Raw genomic sequence first — 25,544 nt, 5'->3', positions numbered from 1 at the left:
AAAAGTTGGGACAGGGGCAACAAAAGATTGGTAAAGTTGTGAAATGCTAAAAAAAAAAAAAAAAAAAACACCTGGAGGAACATCTCACAGCTAATAAGGCTAACTGACAACAGGTCAGTGACATGACTGGGTATAAAAAGAGCATTCCAGAGAGGCTGAGTTTTTTCAGAAGTAAAGATATGGAGGGGTTCACCACTTTGTCAAAAACTACAAGGGCAAATAGTGCTACAATTCAAGAATTTTTCTAAACGTAAAATAGCAAACGACTTGGGGATTTCATCATGTACAGTACATAATATCACTGAATTCTCTGTATGCAAGGGACAAGGCTGAAAACCAATACCGACCGGACGTGATCTTCAGGCCCTCAGGTGTCGCTGCATTAAAAACAGCAACGATTCTGTAGTGGAAATGACTGCATGGGCTCAGAAACACTTCTGAAAACTATTGTCTGTGAACACAGTTCATCGCTGCATCCACAGGTGCAAGTTAAAACTCCATCATGCAAAGAAGAATATAAACAGGGTCGAGAAACGTCTTTGGGCCCTAGCTCATTGTGGTCTGACTAATAGAAATGTTTAATTCTTTTTAGAAATCATGGATTGTGTCCTCTGGGCTAAAGAGGAGAGGAACCATTCGGCTTGCTATGAGCGCACAGTTCAAAGGCCTGCATCCATGATGGTATAGGAGTACATGTGTGCACATGGTATGGGTGACTAAGACTGTGAAGGCAACATTAATGCTGAACGATAAATATACAGGTTTTGAAGCAACCTATGCTGCCATTCAGACTACGACTTTTTCAGGGAAGGCCTTGCTTATTTCAGCAAGACAATGCCAAAACACATTCTGCACGTTACAACAGCATGGCTCCATAGTAAAAGAGTCCGGGTGCTAAACTGGTCTGCCTACAGACCAGATCTGTCACCCACTGAAAACGTCTAGTGTATTATGAAACGAAAAATAGGACAAAGGAGACCCCGAACTGTTGAGCTGCTGAAATCCTTTTTCAAGCAAGAATGGATAACAGTGGTAAACATGCCCCTGTCCCAACTAATTTAAAACATGTTACAGGCAACAAACTCAAAATGGGGAAATATTTCAACATTTGATATGCTTTTTACTATTTTCAATTAAATATAGCATTTAACTGATTTGCACACCATTGTATTCTGCTTTTATTTACATTTTGCACAGCAAAACTTTTTTGAAAATGAGATTGCAGGAGAAGGCACACAATAATTTTAAAGTAATTAGCAGACTGCCATATCTTACCCAAATAGGTCTGGATTTAGGAAAGTAATTCTACTTCAAGTGTGCACTGTGTGGCAGCATTACAAAAACACTCATTAGTTTGGACAGGAAGGTGAAAACTGGACTGCGACATTCCTAGTAAAAAATGGAATAAAGACATGACTGTGAAATAGAGTAAAATAGAGAATCTAAGACAGTGTGGGCCAGAGGCAGAGGCCCGGAGGCAGTTTTAAAACTGTAAATCCCATAGTGTGCTTATTGCTCAATCTTTGTTGGGAGCATACGATGTGAATAATGATAAGAGGTAAATCCCACGTAAGGGGGTGGGACGGTGCTGCCCGGTGCAGTAATCTCCCATGGAATTAATTCCTGGAAACTGAAATTAAATGGAACGGAAGTGTCCGTTCCCCCAGCCCACTCAAGGTCACAAGTGTTTGCTGAAATGACAGAGCTTTCAGGCTCACAACATTTGATAGATTCAATGCCTGAGAGAAAGTAATAACGAAGCAGCCTGGAGTCGGCAGCAAGGATGCATGGGTATGTATCTGTGTGGGAAGCGTATCAATTAATGAAGAAAGAGCAGACACGAAACTATGAACAAAGTAGCACAGCATATGTCCAAACAGTAACACTTACAGGATCTGTATGTTTGCTAACTATTTTTGTATCATATTTCATATTACACTGTTACATATGTGAACCTTTTGCACATAAGAGAAAACTGCATTAGCATAAAAAGCATTTGCCTTGCTGTAGGTGATTCACAGAAAAGTTATATGTCTCATTTGCTCTTTGAGTGCATAATCAGGCCAATACTACTGTCAGTCTGTGCTTTAAATCTGACACGCACATGCCGGGCACCCAGACAAGTGCGCTATTTCAGTGGAGCTGTGCAGTGGACAAAACTGTGGTGACTAGCAAAATGCATCATGACAGAGCAGAACAATTCTCCCTCAACTGAAATAATGCACCAAGTTCTGTGCCATGTTTCATATAGTCAGAACAGGTTTTGGGATTTGAGATTCTGCTTTGGACCAGTATGCACTGAATCAAAAGCACCACCAAACTAAGAATAGGTGCACTCATTATGTAACCACATAGCTGACTTAAAAAAACAGGTAAATAAAATTCACAATCTAATTAGGGTTGCACCTCTGACCAAGCACATACAAATCTCTATACGTATCTCTACTGAATCCTAGAAACACCTGAATCTATAGATTCAGCAGAGGCTATTAGTATTTTAAAATAAAGAAAATAAAAAAAGGAAAATGTTGAAAATTTGTTTCTGTTGAAAACTTTACATGAATAAATAATTTTTATGTAGTCAGACTGCTTATTTTGGAGTAACTGAGTCTGAGTCTACAGCCACAAAATGACTCAAAATGGCAATCCCTATATCAGACTACCAACTTCACGCACTTTGTACCAGTGTAGATACTGATCATGATACTGCTGGAATTGATGTAAGTTTATTTATGAGGTGTTTGTCTTACAAAATGTCACACTTACATATGCGTTTTACACCAAAGTGACTTTTAACAGAACAAGCAGATCACAAAAGGTTTTTCATGTGCTTTTGCTCAGTTTCGGCTGGAGAAATGGAGAACAGTGATGGCACACCAATAGCATTTTATTACAAGGTATAATGAGAGACTGTGGATTTATCATTCTTTCGCCTTCAACAAATTTATTCCATCATAGCATGGAATGGCAGTGTCGTGAGCTATGGGGCTGGGACTAATGCACATGGAGTTCAATGTTATGGATCGGCTTTAAGCGTACAGTCCAGACTGCAGTGCCCCAAGAGTAAAGCTCAGAGTGCATTTATTGGACAGTACTGGTACTCTTCAGTAGGCTGGAGCTGGGTGGGAGGCTGACCTACATGCAGCTGGCCCCAGCCCAGATTTAGTGGCACACCCTGGGGCTCCTGCACTGCCTCCCCCACCCTGGACTAATCGACGAGCCCTTCCACGTCAAACTGGGTCGGCCTGGAAGCCCAGTTCCAAGCAGGCCTCTTCCACATGCTTACTTGCCCAGGGTGAGGTAGGCTAGAAGACTGGAGCTTTGCTTCCCTCTTCAGACCTTTTCCAGAAGGTTGTGAGAAGGATGGACACCCCCAGCATGAGCAAGGCATTTTGAGTCACGCTGCTGCCCTTGGATCAGCATTACAGCTGGAGCTTGGTGCAGCCCATGTGGTGACTGAGAAATGTCGATGGTAGCATAAAACGTCCCGCATAGATGTGTGTGTCATACACAAACACATGAAATGCACATGTATTTATGGAGGGTGTTTAGTCCAAAAAGGGAAATATTTAAAGGATATTGAACACCAAGCAAGAAGCACTACCCGATGTGGAATCGCAGATAGGACGAGTAACAGAAGCGTGATGAACATCAAGCTCAGGCTCATTCTACATTGTACTTACACAGATTTGTAATAAAACTTCCATCATTTAGTGAACTGATATTTTGAAAGAGCTCTTTACCTCTTGCTGTTTTCACAAAAAAAGTAAACAGCAAATTAGTTACAACGTGACTAGGCTAATAATGTTAGCTTGGATCCGCAAGGTTAGCATTTGTCTGTTTATCTTAGTCTGTCTTGGTGTAAGTTTTAAACCATTTCACCTACTATGGCTATAGATTTGTGTGGTCAGGATCTACCAAGCTATATATGATGTTCTGTCTGCTCTCTGTTCCAGCACTGTCAGAACCACTACAGCAAGACAGAAGAGATATTTTAATCCTGGAAGTGAGGAGACACAAGAGAGAAGAAAGTGGAAAAGCAGAATGAGACCAAGAGTGAAAGAACGAGAGTAAGACAGCGAGATTCCACGGTCCAGCCCAAATCCTGCCTAGCTCTGTGCACCCAAGTGACTCCCTCGGCTGCATCCAAAAGTGGCTTAATCCGCCTCAAGTGAGTGATGACCCACACACAGTACTGTCCAATCCCTACTGAGCCCCCTCTTGGACCATGCACTGACCAGGCCAACACATTCACACACACTCGCTCAACTCAGCCAGTAGTGTTACAAACCCTGGGTGACTAAACACCATCACTCTGCCTGTTGCCTTTCCAAAATAAACGGGAGGGCGGTGCAGGAGATGGTGAGACAGAATGGTGTAGCACGTTTCTGCTGGAAGTGAGGAGAATGGTGTGTACTCATTCATTAGTTGGAACGTGTTTATCTTTAAAAACTAGAGCAAACCACTCCCTCTCGCAGCACTCCATCCTCTAGCTATCTGCACCCTCAAAATAGTGCCTTGCACTCCCAAAGCCACCAGGACAAAAGCTTTTATAGAGCCAATCAGCAACAGTTAGTAACATCACTTACATTAAGCCCAAGAGGCCAGAAATGGAATGAAAAAGAATAAAACAGAAAGGACAGAGTGAGAGAAAACAAAAGTAAAGATTACTGAAAAGATGAAGTAAAAGAGCAAACCAGGTAAACGAAAGCAAAAGAGCAGACCAGTGAAAGAAGAGAGGGGGAGCTAGAGTGAGAAAAGGAGCACTGTGTATCTAAGTGAGACAGAGCAAATGAGAGAGTGAGCGAGCAAGCGAGAGAGAGAGGGAAAGAGAGAGGGAGAGAGACAGCATGAGCGAGTGAAGACAGTGCGCGAGAGTGCGCGTGTGTGCATGTGAGAGAGTGGGCGGATGAGTTAATGCACAAAAACACTGCATCAAACCAATGCACTGCTTGGAGCACGATGCGTCAGCAGTACATTCACGTTTCTACTGAAGGACAAAAGGGAGAGTGAGCGCATGAGCTTATGTCCCAGCTGCCTGCTTTCTACAGCTCAGCGAAACATGCTGGAAAAAAATCATCGGGAGCTGCCGCCGTACACAGCAACGGAAGCAGGATTAAGGCAGGACCAACGAGGTTAAAAAGAAAAGGGGAAAAAAGGAAGGAAAAAAGAGGGAGCAAGAGAGAATGCTGTTGCCGTGGGGACGCACTTCTCCCTCCCAATGCTCATCCGGCAGTTCGAGCCAGCGGCTGTGGGACTGAGCTCTCTGACGCCTCTCTCAGCTTAGGACACTGCAGGGGCTCCAGCTCCGCGCTATACGGATACTTTTCAGATCGACACTACGTCACAGGAGGGGAGGAGAAGCGTGCTCTCTCTTTCTCTCTCCCTCTCCCTCTTTCTCTCATTCCAGGGAGCGGGAGAGTGTGCTCGAAAGCAGGAGAGAGCTTTCTCCGCTGAACAAGCTGTATTGGGGTCCTGCTGGCACCAGTATCTCTTCCCTCTGACACTCACTGACCTCCCTTTCAGAAGAAATTGACGGATTACTGTGAAGAGTGCGGGAGGCAGGCTGCAGCCACCACCGTTTGTGCATCTGTCGAGCTGGAGTGCGGAACTAGTTAAACCAAGAAATAACCCAATGACTGCAGTGTGTGTCACACAGCTTTTTTAACTGCCGCGGCACAGGCAAATCAAGCGGACGAGGACAGCGACTACAAAAAGTGAGTGGAACAGACTGGGGGGGAAGGGGTCTGTTTTCCTTCTTTTAAACAAAAAGAGAAGAGCGCATTTGAAAAGACTGGAATTCTCATTCTTCTTCTTATAACCCACACCACCCCCCACCAACCCCCTCCTCCTTTTTCACCCCTTCTGCCTTGGTTTAGCGTATGCAGGCATTCTACTACGGAGACTGGAGGAAGGTATTTAGCGGTGGCGTCAAGCAGCAGTTTCCAAGGACAAGTATCTGCGAATGAGGCGACGGCGAGCGAGGGAGCACGTCTCTGGGAGCGAAACTGGAATGCTACCACTGCCTAAAGCTCTATGGGCCTGCAGCTCTACTGCTTTCCTTTGGATGCTCTTCTGTGGATTTATTAGGGGCCATTTTGGCATTTCTCTCTTGCTTTCTACAACAAATACAAAAACCAAAAGGCTTTCCTTTTCTCTGGGATATATGAATCTTTAAAAGAAAAGAAAAAAAAGGGGGGAAAAGCAGCGCCTATGTTGTGATTGCAAAAAAACGGACCTGTAAATCTACCGAGGTAGGTGTCTGGTGTTTCCAACCCTTTTCATATAAAAAAGTCTACGCTTTTCTTCTATTCATTACTCCTTAGCTTTTTTTTCTCCCTTTCCCCTGTACTTTCATACTTTGTCACTGAAAATGGCCCCTCTAGTTCAGTAAATGGAAAAGCAAGTTAGAGTGTTGCTTAACCCAGGGTAGGGCCAGCTCACCTTTAACCAGAAAGGAACCCCTCCCCTCAACCCCCTTTCCATCTCCTCACCATCACCCCAAGCCTCCCCAATCCCTTCCCCCGCCCCCCAGACGATGCTGAATTATGAACGTGCCACATCATGAGTCTCCTGGGGCGGGTAGCTGTGCGTCGAGCCAGGAAAGCCGCCCTGCTCTGTGTCGTCTTCCTCATGGTGCAAGTGTCCGTGGAGGTGGCGGCGGGAGCGGCGGGGCCCCAAGGCTGCCCGCCCGTCTGCTCCTGCAGTAACCAGCTCAGCAAGGTGGTGTGCACCCGCCGTGGACTCACCCGCGTGCCCCCTGGCATTCCCACCAACACCAGGCACCTCAATCTGATGGAGAACTCCATAGAAGCAGTACAGGCTGACTCTTTCCGCCATCTTCACCACCTTGAGGTGCTGCAGCTCGGGCGCAACGCCATCAGACAAATAGAGGTGGGGGCCTTCAATGGCCTTACGAGCCTGAATACCCTGGAGCTCTTTGATAACCGGCTGACTGTGGTGCCTAGTGGCGCCTTTGAGTATCTGTCAAAGCTGCGAGAGCTGTGGCTCAGAAACAACCCCATTGAGAGCATCCCTTCTTATGCCTTCAACCGAGTGCCCTCTCTCATGCGACTGGACCTAGGTGAGCTGCGAAAGCTCGAGTACATCTCTGATGGGGCGTTTGAGGGTCTTGTCAACCTCAAGTACCTCAACTTAGGCATGTGCAACATCCGCGGAGAGATGCCCAACCTGAACCCGCTGCTAGCGTTGGAGGAGCTGGAGATCTCAGAGAACTTCTTCCCTGAGATCAAGCCCAGCTCCTTCAAAGGACTGACTTCACTCAAAAAGTTATGGATCATGAACTCCAAAATAGGGCTAATTGAACGCAATGCATTCGATGACCTGACGTCACTTGTGGAGCTAAACCTAGCCCACAATAACCTGAGCTCTCTGCCCCATGACCTGTTTGCCCCACTGAAGTATCTGGTGGAACTACACCTCCACCATAACCCTTGGAACTGTGGCTGTGACTCGCTGTGGCTAGCACGGTGGCTGCGTGATTACATACCCACCAACTCAACCTGCTGTGGCAGATGTCACTCTCCTGCACATATGCGAGGACGTCAGCTGGTGGAGGTGGACCGGGGTGACACTGGTGCAATGCAGTGTTCTGCTCCTTTCATCGCTGATGCCCCAAGAGACCTCAATATCTCAGCAGAGCGGGTAGCAGAACTTCGATGTCGAACAGCAGCCATGTCATCAGTGCGGTGGCTTCTGCCCAATGGCACTATACTGACACATGCGTCCAGCCACCCACGTATAACCGTGCTCAATGACGGAACTCTAAACTTTTCAAACGTTCTGGTGGGTGACACGGGCATGTACACTTGCATGGTGTCCAACGCAGCAGGAAAATCCAATGCTTCGGCTTATCTAAATGTGAGCGCAGCTGAGCTGAACACATCCAACCTCAGCTACTTTACCACGGTCACAGTGGAGGTGCTGGGTCCAACATCTGAGCTGCCAAAAACCAAGACCACAACAACCACAGCAGGTGCAAGTACAACAACAACAGCTTCTCCATCAGTCTTTCAACCAGTTTTCATCTCAACACCAACAGTCCTTCTTCAGAGCACCGAACTACCACCAAGTCGGCCGTCAGCCGTGCCAGCTTCTAAAGCGACAACAGGGAAGCCACCCAACCCTGCCAGCACCAGCCTGGATGAGGTGATGAAGACAACAAAGATCATCATTGGCTGTTTCGTTGCGGTGACACTGCTAGCAGCAGTCATGCTAATCGTGTTTTATAAACTGCGGAAGCGGCATCAACAAAGGAGCACAGTGGCTGCAGCCAGAACTGTAGAGATTATTCAAGTGGATGAGGAGGACCTGCCTCCACCTGCCTCTGCTGCCAGTATACCAGGGGAGGGAGCACTAACACTACCAGAGATAAGGGACCATAATAGCATTCACAAGTTGGATTACATAAACCACAAATCAGACTACAGCTACCACAAACCCAAAACAGATTATAGCACCCATAAACCCAAGTCAGATTATAGTATCCACAAACCCAAACCTGACTTTAGCACTTACAAACCGAAATCGGACTACAGTATCCAGATTCCCAAGACAGACTACATTACACACAAACCAAAATCTGATTACAACACTTACAAACCAACAATGGACTACAGCCCTCACAAACCATCCTCAGACTACACTCACAGATCATTGCCAGATTATCACATACATAAAAAACCTGACCAGAGTCCATACAAACCTGGATATAGCACTCACAAGCCAGACTACAAATCTCAAACAGTCAAACCAGACTTCAGCCCTTTCAAACTAGATTACAGCATTCACAAACCCAAAACAGACTACAGCATGCACAAACCCAAAACCGATTACACTCCCCACAAAGCTGCTACCAACTACAGCCCCTTCAAGATGGATTGCAGTCCCTTCAAACCGGACTACAGTGCATTTAAGGCAGACTACAGCCCACTCAAAGCAGAATACATCAGCCACAAACCAGACTACAGCCCCCACAAGCCTAAAGTGGATTACAGTCCTCACAAAGAGGACTACAGCCCCCATAAGCTCGACTATAGCACTCTGAAGCCCAAGTATAACACCTACAAGCCTGGAGGACACGGAGCTAAATGGACAGAAACCAACAGCATCGGAAACTCTCTTCCTCGAACCCTGCCCAGTACCATCACCACTATCTCAGAGCCCTTCGTTATAAAAACACATGCGAAGGAGAAAGTACAAGAGACTCAAATCTAGCCCTCGACAACCCCCACCCCCAAAAAGAAAAAATCATAGCCAATTCATGGCCTGAAAAATCATCTCCCTATTTCCTCTCAAACACTCCCAAGACACCCCCATGAAAACATGCAATAGAATGCACAAAGAGAAAAAAGAGACTGTTTTTTGTACAGCGTGAAAAACCTAGAGACTGATTTCTTGTTGTACATGCTTATAAATATATGGGAAAAAAAATCAAAAACTATCATAGAGAAGCAGATTATATTAAAAAATAAATTAAACTATTTTCTAACTTGTAACTTCTATTTAAAAAATGAGTTGTTTAAAGATGCTGTCCTGACTTTAAGAAATGAGGGTAGTGTTGTTTTCAAAAGGGCATTCTGTGTGATTTCTAAACCATGCTACAGAGAATGCAGTGAAAAGAAAATAAACATTTATACTGAGAAGTCTTTCTTTAAGAAAAAAAAGGTCCATGTTGATCTTTACAGATTTATCTTGTAAGCACCATGAATTTGTACTGTGCCAAATGTTATAAATGCAATAAAAAAAGAGGATTTTTGGAAGAAAAAAAAAAACACAGTAGAGATATTTTTCTCTCTCTTTCTCTATCTCACTCTCTCCTGGTGTACTGTAGCGATCAGGCAAAGGGTTCAACCACTGCAGTAGGACTCTGCAGTTAGACTTTAACCCTGAAACTGCTGGATGATGCTTAAGCCTAATGAGCTCCTTCAGAGAAGACTTATGCACTTTGTATTACGTATGCTCCACAGCATCACCATCTAACAACTTACACTCAGCTTACGTAATTATCACCAATCTGCTATTTTTACCTTCCAGGATGTTTAAAACATGATGTGATTCTTTCCAAGCTCTAAAAATGCGTCAGTTGCAGGTAAACAGCTGGCAGGAGAGTTGCTGAATAGTGCTACTTTCCCAAGGGCAAAGATGACACAAAAAGATCTTAAGAGTATAAATACAAAAGTCCTCAGAGTTTGTCTGAGGTGCTTTGAACTGAGTTTTGGGTGGAAAAAAAAGAAAAAGAGGAGAGATGACTGCATTTTGCTTTAAGAAAACAAATGGGGGTGTAAGCTTGTTTAACACTGAGAGTGGACCGTTACAGACTGGAAAATAGACCACACGTCAAAACTTTATGGGCTCTTCATAATTATGTCTTGGGAGTTCTCTTTTCATTGTATTCCCAAATTCTAGGTATTTCTTCCAGGTCATGCAGATACAAAGATACTATATCATGTATTAGACAGATGGGCAATAAATCATTCTGCTGTTTTAAGAGCAGGCTATACTGTGAAAAGCAGAGCACTGGGACATACAGGCTCGTTTGGGTCTCAGACTGCAACATGGGATGTAGAGACCTTTGCTTTTCAGCAAAATGTCAGCTTTTTTTTCCTTTTTTGGAAAGGAGTTGAGAGACCGTTATAGTTAAGCATATCAGCACCAATCCTAAGACATGACTAATTGAAATGCAAGGAAAGAGAAAGACAAAACAGTCGACAAAATGACAGCGTATTAGAGGATAATAAAATGTAATGCATGTTTGTGTCAAGAGGCATATTGGCTGAGTGGGCACAGGCTGTCTGAGAGATTAAAGGCTGATTAAATGATAATTGATCCGGCACACGGCGCACATGCACAGCCTTCACATAAAGCTGGGACATCCAGCCATAGTGTGGCCTTGTACCATGTCACGAGCTGAGCCTGGCTGCAGGGCCTTCCACGGCCCACTTATACACACTGTAGCTACTCCCCACCCTCACTGCCCACTCCGATGATGGAAGGGTGACAAAACTTAAAAGCACCTCTCTCTCTCTCTTTAATTATCTCCAGAAACCTCTTTTCTTTTTGTGGTATGGATTGAGGATATCAAAAGGTTAAAGGAGTAGATTAACTGCAACTTGTCTATTCTGTCTACCGACAAGTGTACTAACCATACGCACACAAATGGGGCATTACAAATGAATACAAGCATAAGCTGATAAGTCAGAACAAATATACCCACAGACATATACAGGAAAAGCACTCTACACAAGCACTGAGGTCAAAAAAAAAAAAAACGCATGATTCTGCGGTGCGACAAGGGCCTGTGATGGTCACTTAGGCAGAGCTCAAGCCAGATCAAGTCAAATGTCTCCCTTTTTCTGTAGGAGTCTATGAGTCACAGTCTGCCTTCAGAAAGTGAGCATTTTTCGAGGTAGAGTGCCTCGCTACAATATAACACCAACAGGCAAAAGTGTGCATAACTGGCATCAGCACAGATTGCAGCCATAAAGGGGGGGGGCACTAAAAGGTGAGGGGGGAGACAAAAAAAAAAACAAAAAAAAACAAAACAAAAACCACAAAAACAAAAAAAACAAAACAAAAAAAAACGAGTTGCATTTGCCAAGTCACTGATGTTGCTATAACTTCAAACCTAACAACTATGCCCCTTTGTGAACTGCTGTTTAAGGATGAGCAGTAATTAAAAGGCATCGCCACAAGAGTGGGGCTTTAAATCGAATGTTGCATGTGATTGTACTGGGGAGAGAGAGGCAGAGAGCGCATTCATATGCTGCTGTTTAGCAGACGCAGTCATTCCATTTTGCAACAGCGCCTCCACTGTGCGTCTCATTCGCAATTAGGAAGCGATTTGGAAAAGAGGCATGTGGCTCTATGTTAGCAAACAGATCAGCGCACAGCAAAAAGTGTGTGTCGTTGGTGGGGGGGGGAGAAGGTGGAACAGAGCGAGCGAGACAGACAGACAAACATGACTATGAAAGGCATTTACTCCTCTTGTTTTAAATGTCTATTTTGCGTATCACCTGATTAACTAAGGAAATAAAGTATCAAATAAAACTAAAAAAAGAGGAGCAGTAGGATTTATACAGAAAGAATAAAGTGAACCATTAGAATGAGAAAGCTGAGGCAGTAGGGAGCTCAAGTGAAGAGCCTGTAGCATCGGTTCCAGCCAGATTTGGAGAGGGAGACGGTTACTGGGGTAACTAGAGAAGCAAAGCAGTATAAGTGTGATGTGGGGGAGGGGTGATGCACCAGGACAGATGGAATAGAGATAACAATGGCAGTGATGGACTGTAACACAGATGAAGAGTACAGCCACAGGGTCAGAGCATGGGCTCATAGTTGCTAGAGAGGCAAGAATTCTTGGCTAGTTTGAGAAAAGTAGTCTCAAGCAAGTGTCATTAGATTAATTTCCAATGTACGAACATTCCCCCAGTTCTGGAATGTACAATTCCTATTAGTGAATGAAATGCTGTCGTTCACTCCCTTTAAGTAGTCTGATGATAGAGACGACGACTTTATATCGCAGCATAAGATGATTCTTTTCAATATGTTCGTCATGCTTTCAACGGTTTTAATTTAGCATTGCAACCACAAGACTTTCCTAGGTGATTTTGTGCATAGAGGGAAAGAGACAGCTACATCAGCACTAAAAGTGGCTCAGCCCATGAAACATTCAGAAATCACATGACCTATTTTGTTTACAGAAAAGGGAAGTGCTTACTGTTTAGTGTCGTTATTTACAAGCTGCCATGGCAGGGTCAACTGCTTCATTTGTTGTGAGGCATTAACAGAGATCTGTAGACTTTCTGATCGTTCACAAAAGCAGCCGATTATAAGCCGAGTGGAGCGCTCGTCATTGGCTGACCTTCTCCTCCGCCGTCTCGGGAGGATTCGTGAACAGATGTTCGCTGGATGCACTTCTGCCTGCGCCTCTATTCAAGGTTTCTCTAGTGAGGTTGGAAATGGCCGGGGGGGGGGCAAAAAATTGAAGAGATGCAATTTATGACTAGCACCTAGGGGCCAGAAAAGCAAAAGGCCACGCGGGCACAAGCGGGTCACGCTGCTCTTTGTTTTGCCTGTCTTTGGGTCACATTACCTGTCATTAAGTTCATCTGCTTTAACTTCCAGGGAGTTTGTGGTAATGATTTGTGATAGCATGCATGAAATACGGCGCGTGAATATTACTCTGAAAATTCGTATGATGTCAGAAGCAGGCCAAGATGATGTGAAAAAATGAGCAGGCGCAATATGAAGCTTACACACGCGCGCTGCTGCTCCTTCATTACACATTAGCATATCTCCGTGGTGCAGTTTCTGTGGCCTCTGGTGGTGCTACACATTCGGAAGACATTTCAAGCCTGTCTGCGCTGCCTGTGTTTCTCAATTTAACACGATGCAAATGGCGACAGTGTAAGGAGTCTCTCCCCCACCGCCAGTTCCTTACAAGTTCAACCCAGAGGGCCTGCTCTTCTGACGCACATCAGCTCCATGTGTATGGACTTGGGCAAAATTACTTCATTTTGGTCCAGTTTGTGGTGTGAGTCTGACAAGCATCTCCTACAGTGCTACTTCAAAGGGGCGGAGTGGAAAGGGGGGAATTAAACAAGGTAGCTACTTAATGCTGCAGCTATCAAAGTCTCTCTGATTCACTCTGTCAGTGTAGCATGAGCACACTGCTTTTAGCAAAAGCAAGGACAGAGAGAGATGGCAAAACAGCAAAGGAGGAAAGTGGCTAATTACGGAGAAATTCCACTTGTTTCTACTTACTCGATCGGGTGTAGACACCTTGGGTAGTTGTTACTGTACTTGTGGATTTCTTGAACATCTGGAGATCTTCATGCAAATAAGAAGGAAATTTAGCCAAGCAATGACCAATCAGGTTATTTTCTGCTCTGTGGAATGTCTATAGCCAAACTACACACTGAGACCATTCAACATTTGAGCACATAAGACAGATATGGAGAATTACAGTGGTTGGGGAAGAACATAAATAAACCAGAAGGGAAAGTTTGTGAACAAACTTTAAGTTGGTTGAAAAAGCCAGCTAATTATGTTCAAACAGTGGAAGGCTGTTGATGGTTGCAAGAGAGGTGCTTGGACGTTGCTAAGTGGTTGCTATGGTTTCCAAGGTGTTGATAGGTGGTTGCTATGGTGTCCCAGGTTGTTGCTAAGGTGTTGGTAGATGTTTGCTATGCTATTAAACACTAGTACCTTAAATCTATTGCTACCTTCAACCCAACAGTATCTTAAATCCACATATACCTTAAATTCACTGCTACTTAAAATCTCCTGCTACCTTAAATCCAATGCCAGCTTCAATTCTTTGCTACCTTACATCCACTGCCACCTTAAATGTCCTACTACTTCAAGTGTCCTGCTAACTTAAATCTACTGCCACCTTAAATCCATTGGTACCTTAAATTATTTGCTACATTAAATCTATTGTTACCTTAAATCCAGTGCCCCTTAAATCTCCAACCACCTTAAATTAATTGCTATCTTAAATCCACTGCAACCTTAGATCCACTACCACCTGAAATTCATTGGTACCTCAGACCCACTGCTACCTTAAATTAATTGCTACCTTAAATCCAGTGCCTCCTAAAATCCACTTAAATCTTAAGTCTCCTGCAACCTTAAATCCATTGCTACTTTCAAGCTCCTGCTTCCTTAAATCTATTGCTACCTTCAATCCACTGATACTTTCAATCCATTGTTCCCTTAAATCTATTGCTACCTTCAATCCACTGCCACCTTAAACACACTGCTACCTTCAATCCACTGCCAATTTAAATACACTCCCAACTTAAATCCATGAGTACCTTAAGTGCTCCGATACCTTAAATCCATTGGTACCTTAAATATACTGCCACCTAAAATCTATTATCTTTGCTGCTATTGCTGTGCATTAAGCTGTAAGCGTGCGAGTCTGTGTCTACTGCTTATGAGTGTCTGTGTGAGACATGCATTGTGACATCACTTGCAGCAGTTAGGTTTGAATGCCCCAAACATTCTGCCATTCATTTCCTATGGGACAAAATATTGTCTCTGAACAAACGCTGTACGAAAACCATATTTCAAAGCAATTAAGAAAGCATAAGCATACATCCTAAGTACAGGAAGTTTGGTGGTTGTAGCTCAAAAGCTGTAGGAGGAGAAATATTTTTTTGTGAGAGTAGAATAATTAGAAGAACAATAAGAAGATTACAAAGAACAGTAAGTTGGCTTTTCCAAGCTAGCTTGAATATGTTTGAACACAAACATGAGTGAATATTATGGCTGCTGTCACTTGCAATCAATCTCTGCTCAGAATTATCCCACAACTTGCTTTGCTGTAATGAAAATGCAGCTCCATCCTTATGTCACATAGTTGACGCTGCTGTGCTTTGACTGATGGGCTGGAATTAGCTTTGTATAATGATCTATTTAGATAGCTTGCTTTTACTTGGTATGTCAAGCCCCACACCAGGCTTCCTTTCATATAAATAAATAAATAAAATACTCAAAGCACAAAGCATGATTAAAAAGTGGATTATGGCATGGCTGGTAGATCTTAGGAGACATAGCTCTTTAAAAACTGAACTTGTTTGTCTTTTATTATTTACTGTCACCATTTAGAAAGCTACTAAACTACACAATTGCTTAATAAATGCAGTAAAACCATGGATTCAGATACATAGCATGCAGTTATTTTAATCCATAAACTGTTATGTGCAGCAGACATGAGACCTAGTTTGCATTTTTCATGTATTGATTTGATACTTAATCACTTGAGCTTTTCACGTGCTAAAGGGCTCTGTTAGGTCTGCATACCCAGCTGCAGCACTGGAGGGATCAGTTTATATCTCACTCCCACACAAAGAAATCAAGCAGAAGCTGTCTGTGGCAAAACTGCCTTGCTTAATGAAAAAGAACGGAGGTGTGCTAATGCACTGATTGTAGTATTGTATTACCTTTGAAAACAAGAGTCCTTATATGCATACTCACCTCTAGTGTACAGGATAGGTATTCTACATGGTGAAGTACACACTATTTAAGCTTTCGAACAGCACATCAGTATTTAATACCAGCTGATATTTATTGGGCATCGACAGAGAAAAAGGAGAATCAGTGTGTCCCAAGAGAAGTGGTTGTCAAACTGGTCCTCAGGCCCCACTCCCAACAGTCCACATTTGCACTCTATCCCTATGTATTGGGATGTTGGGAGAAAGCAAAAATGTGGACCGTCTGGGGGCCCTGAGGACTGGTTTGATACCACTGCCCTAGAGGATTTTGACACATTTGGTGCAGCCTTGCATCAGCCTTCGATTACCAGCCTTTCCATTGGACAGACAAGTAAAATCCACAGATAAGACTGTGACCACACAAAAATCACCAGACCTCGGCCACTCTGTCAATTAGCTTGACTGCCATTACAGATAGTACAGACATGGGAGAGGGGATTGCAAATAAGAAGCAAGGTACCCTTAGCAGGGGGCATCTCTAATTAAAGACCCCCTATGCCAATTGTGGCCCACTGTTCTCTCTCCTACCTTTACCACTGGCTGTGATCAGCTAATTAAATACAAGGATAAAATCAGACAAAGTTGGAGAACATGCTAACACTTTGGCCAACACTAAGCACCCCAGTTCTGATTATACTCTCTCATACAGACATTCTATTAAAAGCTTTTACTAATCACCCTTCAGTGCCCCAAAGCCATTGAAGGCCAGGCGCAGGCCCAAGCACAGCAACATTTCCCCACATATCCACTCAGTGAGAGTGATTAAGGTTAGCACAGCTAAATCAGGCCAGGTGACAGTTTAGAGAGAGGGGGCAGTCACCTGGCTGCTACTGTTGACCCTGAGTACACTGCACAGATTCATACTGCTGTAAATCCAAATTAAGCATCTGGTTGAACCTAGTGTCTTTGGCTAGGGCTGTAACGATTAGTTGACAAAGTTGATTAATTATTGTTAATTATGGAAAAAGGTTGACATGCTGTGTACTTCTTAAGCAAAAGTGCTCTATAATCCTCTAGAACCTTCTTGGGATACACAGTTATTCCAATAGACTCAAATACAGTTTATGAAGCCCTGAGGGAAATATGGCTGCAACTATTTCACAGCAATACAAAGACAACTGTCACATAGACAGCACTGTTACAGGGCAATGTGAGAGGGAACCGTAGAAAGCATAATAGCTTAATTTGTTGACATGAAAATAAAGGCAATACAGTAGTCAATAATAAAATTAACCAGCAGTTGTAGCCAAAAGCACACAGGCCTTAAAACTGATGCAGAGATGCACTGAATACAGATGCCTGTCGCCAAACCCTACAAGCGTTGAACCAACGGTTCTTGTTTTTAGAACTGCTACAACTCGGGTGACGAAAAGAAAAAAAAGCTATGAAAAGGCAGTGACTCAGTGGGCTTGGAGGAAGCACTTTGTCTTCCCAGAGCCCTTTTCCAACTAGTACAAGGTTAACAAGACCTGTGGCAGGAGACGTGTCCAATGCCAGGCTCGGCATGCCACTCTGGCAACGACAGCGTATCCCGTGCACGAGACACGCAGATAGCGTCGGGCATCTGGCTGGCACAAAGGCGAGGGTGAATCAGCCGGGCTTGGCATGCGCCTCACCTCCCACTTCTCCTGGCATGGGCTCGCTGACGTTTTTTTCTTCCCCGCCCGCGACAAACACAGCCATTACTGGCCCATTAGCATTGTTGTAGAGCTAACGCAGCAGAGGTAAACACAGTACTGTGCGATTCTAAACGACACACTCTGCACGGGGGAAAGGAAGCAGTCATCTAGCGCCAACTGCTAAAGACGAGTCTACAAGTCTGTGAAAGCAGAGTTTATGGTGCCAAATGAAAAGAAAGGGGGAAGGGGAAGAGAAAAGAGTGTAAAGAGCGCATTTGTAATTGTTTAAGATGTTTAAGAGCCAAGAGAACATGTGCATGGAGCATCACTGTACATATTAAAATGAATTCATACTTGCTTGTATCATAGCAGTCACGAGACGTGTATTGTTTTTTGACTACTGTCAAGGGAGAAAGACATTTGGATGATACAGTGTGATATGGAAATTGTAGTCCTTTGCAGTAAAGACAGCTCCTGCTAAGCAGCCTTTTCCGAGGCGCAAATAAGCTCCATTTCAAAGTGCTCGCTGACAAAGCTGAAACCGCAATCTCTAAATGCCCGCATTAGCTTAACTGAGTGAAAATGGCAGCAGGGCAAAGAGTATATTTCCCTTTTTGATTCCTACAAAGTTCACGCAATACGTGCGAAAGACACAGAACAAAAAATTGACGGACTGGGGATTGCGTACTTATTTCTTTCACTTGTTCACACAAATCCACACACACTGTCATTAAACAAACCACAAGCTCCACTGCAGTCACAAGAGATACTACTTGTGCTTATATGCTTTCCCCCTTTCTTCTAGCTTTGATGTCTTGACCCACTGCAGAATGATGGTATGTGTATACATGAACACATTTGTGCCTAAACCCACAGTGCCACGAGATATATTACTGAATATCCTAACCTTGACCACAAAGAACAGAAAGCAACAAACACTTGGAGTACAGACTATTCAGTTCCCTCTGCTCTTTGTTCCACTAGGTCAAGAAGTTATAGGACCATTACACCTCACATCAGAGCTGTACGTCTTTAATGAACAACAGTAAGCGGCAATCATCTAGTAGCTGAGGACTAGCAGGATTACATTAACAAAGCACCATTACACACAGCCACAGTATCACTACTGCCTCCACATACAGAGTTTATACATGTACCACCACTCACTCAAGGTGTGGGAATGTCGAGTTCTTTAGAAAAAGACTGTCCTGCTCGTCCTTCCTTTAGAGCTTTTCCCTTGCCGCACTGGGAAGCTGTGGAGGGGGAGGACGCTGACGAGGCGGCTGAGATTAGACCCTTCTCTCTGTGCTCAGGGTTGTCCTGACTGCCAGCAGAGGTCAGCCATTGTGCTGGACTAAGCCAGCCCAGGATTACTCGCTCCCAGAGCTGATTCCTCTGGATAAAAGAGCTCCAGGCAGCTGCGGCTGCAGTAGTGTGGATGAGAGTGCACAAGGGCCCTGCTGCCATACACCTGCCTGCTCTAGCAACGGACAACCAGGGCAGTCTGGAGATGAAGACCAGTCAGACTGCAAGAGACAGAAAAAAGAGAGAGAGACAGAGGGGGAGGGAGACAGAGAGAGAAAGAGAGAGCGAGCGCGAGAGCGAGCGCGAGAGCGAGCGCGAGAGAGAGAGAGAGAGAGAGAGAGAGAGAGAGAGAGAGAAAAAGAAAGAGAGATGACAGCTGTTGAGCGTGTATGGGCCAGAGGAGAGGCCAGAATGAGGCCCAATGCGCCTATTACAACACAGAGGCTCCCACAGCCAGCAACAACACAAATGCCAAGGGAGCCATTCTAACCCTAGACTGGATGCCAGCAAGAAACTACAGAGCTGCCCACAGTTCCTAATTCTCACTCTCTTAGACTCTTCTCTCTCTCACACATACACACAAACACACACAGTCAGCCACAGTCTCTTTACAGCAGCTAACAGCTCCCTTGCACCTCATTCAGAAAGACATAACATCTCAATGCGTTGAACAAATGGTACGCTTTCACTTAAGTTTCCAGACACAATTACAAAGAAAGCTGAATCAAAGTTCTCACTACAAGCAATGCAGCTCAGCGGCATTGATGAAAAGATGACTGAAATCAAGCACGTGAAACACATTAGGCAGAGGAAAATGAGGGAGGGGAAACAGGAAGGGAGAGCAAGAAAGTGGCAGATAATTGTGTTACATAGGGGCTGCTCTGGTGTTTAATTGTTCTCAAAAATTATTACAATTATCACCCCAATCTCATCCAGAGCCTTGAGTCCATCACAGATGAGGGACTCTACAGAGAGACAGAGGGATGTTAGAGGGGTGGAGGGGTTGGAGTATAAGTGAGAGAGCAAAGAGCCCCAGTTGAAAAAAAACAGAAATCTAGAGGTAGCAAATTTTCTCAAGTGAGTCTAATAAAACAGTGCAGTATTATTAAAAAAGGCCCCACAAAAACTAATAAGGATGCCTGGATCACAGCATCAATCGATGAGTTTTGCTGATAACATTCATAACAGCAGTAACACAGGAGTCTTGATACAACCGCACTTGCAGTCATAAAAGCATCATTTATATAAAAACAAAAAGACAGGAAGAGGCAGATGAAGTGTTAACTCTGTCAATGCCCAGAGGCTTGTATCATGAGCAAGTGATGTGATGAGATGTTTGTGTGCACGCTGATCTTTTGGAAAGGCATTTCCCCTAATTGGAAGGACACAAGGGGATCTGGCTGTTTCTGCAGAGGCTAAAGAGAGGACACCACAATCTCTCTTTTCATGGTCAACTCAATGCAGCACTGTACAGTATGACACCACTGAACAATTTTATACAACAAATCACTTTTATACAACACTACACGGCACAACACTACAGTAAAATTAGTATAAGCATGCTAAACACTAACACCCCTGCAGTGCATAGTGCCTTGTAGTGTATTTTGTCAGACTGCAATGCGTAGTACTCTACGCTTAAATCAGGTCAGGCTCAATAATCCAGCCAAGGACGACGGTTGCTTCAAAGTTTCCTCAAAAGGGAGGAGGCTTCAGCAGGACCCACACGGATGAAGAGGCCCAGTGAGAGCGAGGTAAGGATGCATGCATTAGTGTGTGAGAGAAATGAGGGGGGTTAAGATGTTCAGAGCCTCCACGGATGCCACCAGTATCTCATTTGCAACAACACAAGCCTAAGGACACGACTCCCTCTATGGGCTCCGCTAATGACAGCATTTTAATTTGCTTCTATTTTTCGTGGAGGAGAAAAAAAAATAGTTAAGACAGCTTAGAGGTTGATTGTGAGCCCACAGCAGCAGGGCTCCAGCACAGCAGCTTCCAGCAGAGTGAGGACTGAGTGTCCTCTGCAGGAGAGTAGTCCAAACTGAGTATGGGATGCACCCTGCAGCCACCCCTCCCCCTCCACCTCCTCAACACACACACACACAACCAGAGGATGCCAACCAGAGAACACACACACTGAGGGCTGCAATGACCACCACAAATCCAGGATAGCAGCATCATGATGCTGGCGTGGCATGGGCATAACCTCATATTATATTTTATCCCCCAGACTGAGGCAGGCACCAGGATAAGACATGCCCCTAGAGCTATGGCTCTCAAATGAGTCCTCAGGGCCCCTCAGACAGTCCATGTTTGTGCTTGATTGCAGTTCTCGACGCATACAAATAAAGTAAAAATGTGGACCGTCTGGCTGGGACCAGTTTGAGAACCACCGCAGTAGAAGCACACAAATTATTTATTAATACATTTGTAGCAAAAATTTTGGGTGCCCCTGGTCAAACTACATGTTTTGTTGATTTTCTAAGACAAAATAAGCACAGTTCTCTACAGAGAACACACCTCTGTACATTTGAAAGCACAAACACTGTTTATTTGCTGAACATAACACTGGGGGAAAACAAAACATAAAATGTGATCTGTGCAAAAGTTATGGCACATTTTATAAAATGTGATAAAAAGTAAAATTCGTAAAAAGGCCATATTCAAGTGTCTTCCTGTAGAGACTTTGTGTACACAAATCAACAAATTTAAACGAAGGTGTTTAAACTTCTGCATACAGCTGTACAGTGTGCATATTTAGATGAGACTAAAGCAAAAATACACATCAATTTTATTTTCACTATTGAAGTATTAAATAAAAGTTTTATATGTACATGTGCCATCATAACCACCTCCACATAGCGTGATATCATATATAGCAGTGGCAAGTCATTTAAACACTGCAGTCTTGAAAACAGCTCTGAGCATACACACACTTTCTCTCAGACTTGTACGCAATCTCTCAGTCATTCACATACACACATTCCATCAGTGACACTGCCTCTCATGCACGCATGCGCACATGCACACACTGTTTGCAGAGGGAGGAGGACAAATGAAATAGTGCAGATCCTGAGGGGAGGTTATGTCACCGTCTTGCAGCAGCACAGCTCAGAGAAACCCCTCGCACCACACACACAAACGAAATATTATTTATTTAAATTATATATATATATATATATACATACACACATACACACATATATACATACATACATACATACATATATACACACACACACACACACACACACACACGCAAACACACAGAAAACTAAGCTCAAATAAGCTTTAGAGCCCTCATTGCAACACAAGACAAAATGTCACCCTCACAAGGGGGTCAGTGAGAGATAAAGACTGAGGGACAGAATGAGACAGAGGAGAGAGGAGGCACTTTTTCAAACAGTGGAGTGCCACTCTTTCTCCATCCCTCATGTCTCACCATCCCACTTTTCTCTGTTCCTCCCTGTCCAGTCACTTAGCAACACACCAGCATGGCGAGTTTCTCAATTTCCACATGAAGCTTGTGGATGAAAAGAATGATAAAATGGAAAGGACATAAATAAATAAATGAATTAATCAATAAGTAAGCATGTGCGTGTGTCTTTTAGGGAAGTGGGATGAGTTAAATTTGACCAAAGCTGCTCTTATTATTAGATTGCATGTTTCACACAACTGTACAGTGCTGGCAAACACTGTGGAGATCACAGTGTGCAGGCATGTCAAAGAATAATGGGATGAGCGAAAGAGTAATAATGAAGAGATCTGGACTAAATGATGATAAACACAGATCTCCTCTTCACTGATTCTCTAGAAGGGAAAAACTCCCATACACAAAAAGACTGCAAGATTCCAGACTGCAAGAACAGTTGACAATTAGCAAAATATACACCCAAGGAGTAACATACTAAACCATAACTACCTATGGCCACTAACACTTCTAATGTTTCAACACCGCTTCAGCTACTGCAGTAAGTTTGGTTCCTCCAAACTTTCATACTACCATCTAGGCATAATTATTACATGATTGGCTGATCGCAATTATTTAAAATGACTGCAATTTTTTCCACACACTTGTTAGCTTTTACAATTATATGTCTACACCTCAACAAACAGAAACAGTGCGCTGTCAACCTGTGAGTTGAGAGAAATGTGCTAATAAAAATACATCAGAAAAAAACATTATTTGAGACATGTCGCAGATGTTGTGAAAACACTAAAAGTCAAAAAAATCTGACTGGTGCTATGACACATTTAGAGGGCAGCAGTGAGTAGTGTTTGTTTATTTGAGCTCAAACTGTGCCAGTCATCAGATGGTAGCTACTAAGCATCTTTGGCCACTTTAGGCCTGTACTTGAATAGTTGCATACAATGAACAAAAAAAAAAAGACTTGAACTGTTCATCACAATTATATTATATGGCAATTAATTTCCACCTGGAATTTCAAGATCACAACAGGCCTAAAACCTTTATCATCATCATTTTAACTGCAAGTTTGGAAAAAAAGCATAATGCCATCTTTAAGCCAATCAAACATTTACAATAGCTCAGAACTTCGTATATTTCAACTGCCAAATTTCAATGGTAAACTACTGGCTGAGGATGTATGAGCAAGTTCTTGTTAACAAGGAGTAAGTGAATATGCAACAATTGCCTCCAACCAAAATGTAAAGGTAAGGTGCAATAAAAGCAGTATCTATACTCTTCCACAGTTTGGTTGAGGAGCTTTATAATCAGAATGGTGAAATCAGTACTACAATATAGCAGCTCACCTTACTGATAAGCATCTTATAAATTCTGTAAATTTGATTTCTTTCCTAATATTATCTTTTGTTGCTACTCTAACTCTGATTTTCTTCAGGATTAATGAGCTTTCTATTTAACCCAATAAACCAGTTGTAGTTATTGAGCAAGGGTGCATTAACACAACTCAGCAGGTAAGAATTCCAAAAAGTGCACAGCCTATAAATGCTTATCATTAATATTTCACACCATATGAATAAAGGATATATATGCAATGGCATTAAATTTTACTATATGAATTAAAACAGTAGAACTACAAGAGACACAGGTTCAATCTCAGTAATAAACCTAAACATGTGCCTTTGTTTATGTAAATGTAATGCAAGACAACTTGTAGTACATATGAAGCTAGAGCTTTATCTTAGCTTAGCCTAGAGTGGAATCTATAGCACATTGTAACAAACAAAAAACAGGCATGCATTTAAAACAAAAGTGTTCAAAGTGTTGAGCAGGATTGCAGTGTCAGTGTCTAATTTGGTGTTGCCACACTGCATGTCTCAAGGGACCTGGGTGTCCAAGTGTGTGTCCTGCCAGTCAAACACTCCATTAATTATTCAACTGCGAGAGAAGAGAGTAGAGAAGAGAGAGAGAGAAGGGAGAGGGGGAGAGAGAGACAGAGAGAGAGAGAGAGATGATGACAGGAGGAGACAGATGAGAGAGATGGGGGGGGGAGAGGGAGAGAGAGAGAGGGAGGAGAGAGAGAGAGAGAGAGAGAGAGAGAGAGAGAGAGAGAGAGAGAGAGAGAGAGAGAGAGATGCAGCACTTATGCAATGTGACTAGCGAGAAATAAGTCCAGAGTTGGGGAATCAATGCGAGAGTGGTGCACTTTGAGAAATCCAATGCGCTGTCAAACAGCAAAGGCACAACACTCTCTCCTTCAGTAAAACACAAATCTTACTATATCATTAAAAACACAGTAGTTAGGCCATGCAGTAGTTCAAGTCAAACTCCTCTGAAGCCAACATTGTCAGGGAGACAGCCTTTCTCCAAGTTCTGTCTTTTGAGCAAGCTATTCTTTTATGCATTACTAAGGTCCAACGGATACAAACATTTGTGACCGATACCAGTTCAAAGGGACAAAACATTTAGATAGCCGACATAACTTTAGATTTATTTTGTTGACTTAATTTTATACTCCAATAGTTTTAGCTGAGCACTGGTTTATTGTCTCATATCATTAGCTCTCACTAGTTACATTCATTAGACCAAAACAAAACAAAAAAGAGAAACTCAGAGTTAAGTAACACACTGCTGTTCAAAAGACAGGAATCATGTGTCATAATAACTGCTGTTATTTTATTCAATAATAACTTAAACATTGTATACAGAAACACTGTAAGCTTGACACCAGAAAGTACTTGGTGAGTTTGAAGACCTTCAAGTTTTTGGGAACACCAAAAAAATTATTAAATAGTAAACTTATCTGTTAAATTCTTTCTCAAGATTATACAGCTTTCTAAATTATTACAGAATTATCTACAAGCTTTGTTTATTATTCCAGACACGTCTACAATTTCGTGCTTAACAGCTTTCTGCTAACTGGCTGAAATCTTTGAGGCTGTAAGATACTAGCATCATATTTGAAACATTTTTTAAAGTATCTTCATCAAATTGGCTTCACAGACTGAAAACAGGGATTCCAAACTTTTGAACAAGGTTAGCTTCCTAGAATTCATTGTGGTTTTAGGTTTTGTTATTTTGATAACCATTTTTTTTTCCATATAAAGGTGTATAGTGTTTCATCTTCACACAAAAGGTTTAGGTCCATTCTACATGTTTAGAACCAAGATGACT

General features: G+C 43.1%; 2 protein-coding genes and 1 long non-coding RNA gene across 3 annotated transcripts in view; 2 read left to right on the top strand and 1 right to left on the bottom strand.

The window, feature by feature from the left end:
* The window catches only part of snd1 (staphylococcal nuclease and tudor domain containing 1), a 156,601-nt gene that overhangs the window by 77,815 nt on the left and 53,242 nt on the right, over positions 1-25,544 (bottom strand). The gene's annotated exons all lie outside the window — the stretch shown is intronic.
* On the top strand, positions 5,189-6,194 carry LOC118812082. The gene is made up of 2 exons (XR_005007522.1): positions 5,189-5,717; positions 5,880-6,194. It is a non-coding gene; the product is annotated as an uncharacterized LOC118812082 (long non-coding RNA).
* Positions 6,198-9,943, top strand: lrrc4.1 (leucine rich repeat containing 4.1). Its single transcript, XM_036576785.1, has one exon. The coding sequence runs from the start codon at positions 6,565-6,567 to the stop codon at positions 9,235-9,237; it is 2,673 nt and encodes an 890-aa protein (XP_036432678.1). The 5' UTR covers positions 6,198-6,564; the 3' UTR covers positions 9,238-9,943.

Source organism: Colossoma macropomum, unplaced genomic scaffold (assembly GCF_904425465.1).
Source record: "Colossoma macropomum unplaced genomic scaffold, Colossoma_macropomum, whole genome shotgun sequence".
Lineage (NCBI taxonomy): Eukaryota > Metazoa > Chordata > Actinopteri > Characiformes > Serrasalmidae > Colossoma > Colossoma macropomum.
Note: the sequence above shows the minus strand (reverse complement) of the source record. Positions and strands in the feature narration are given on the sequence as shown.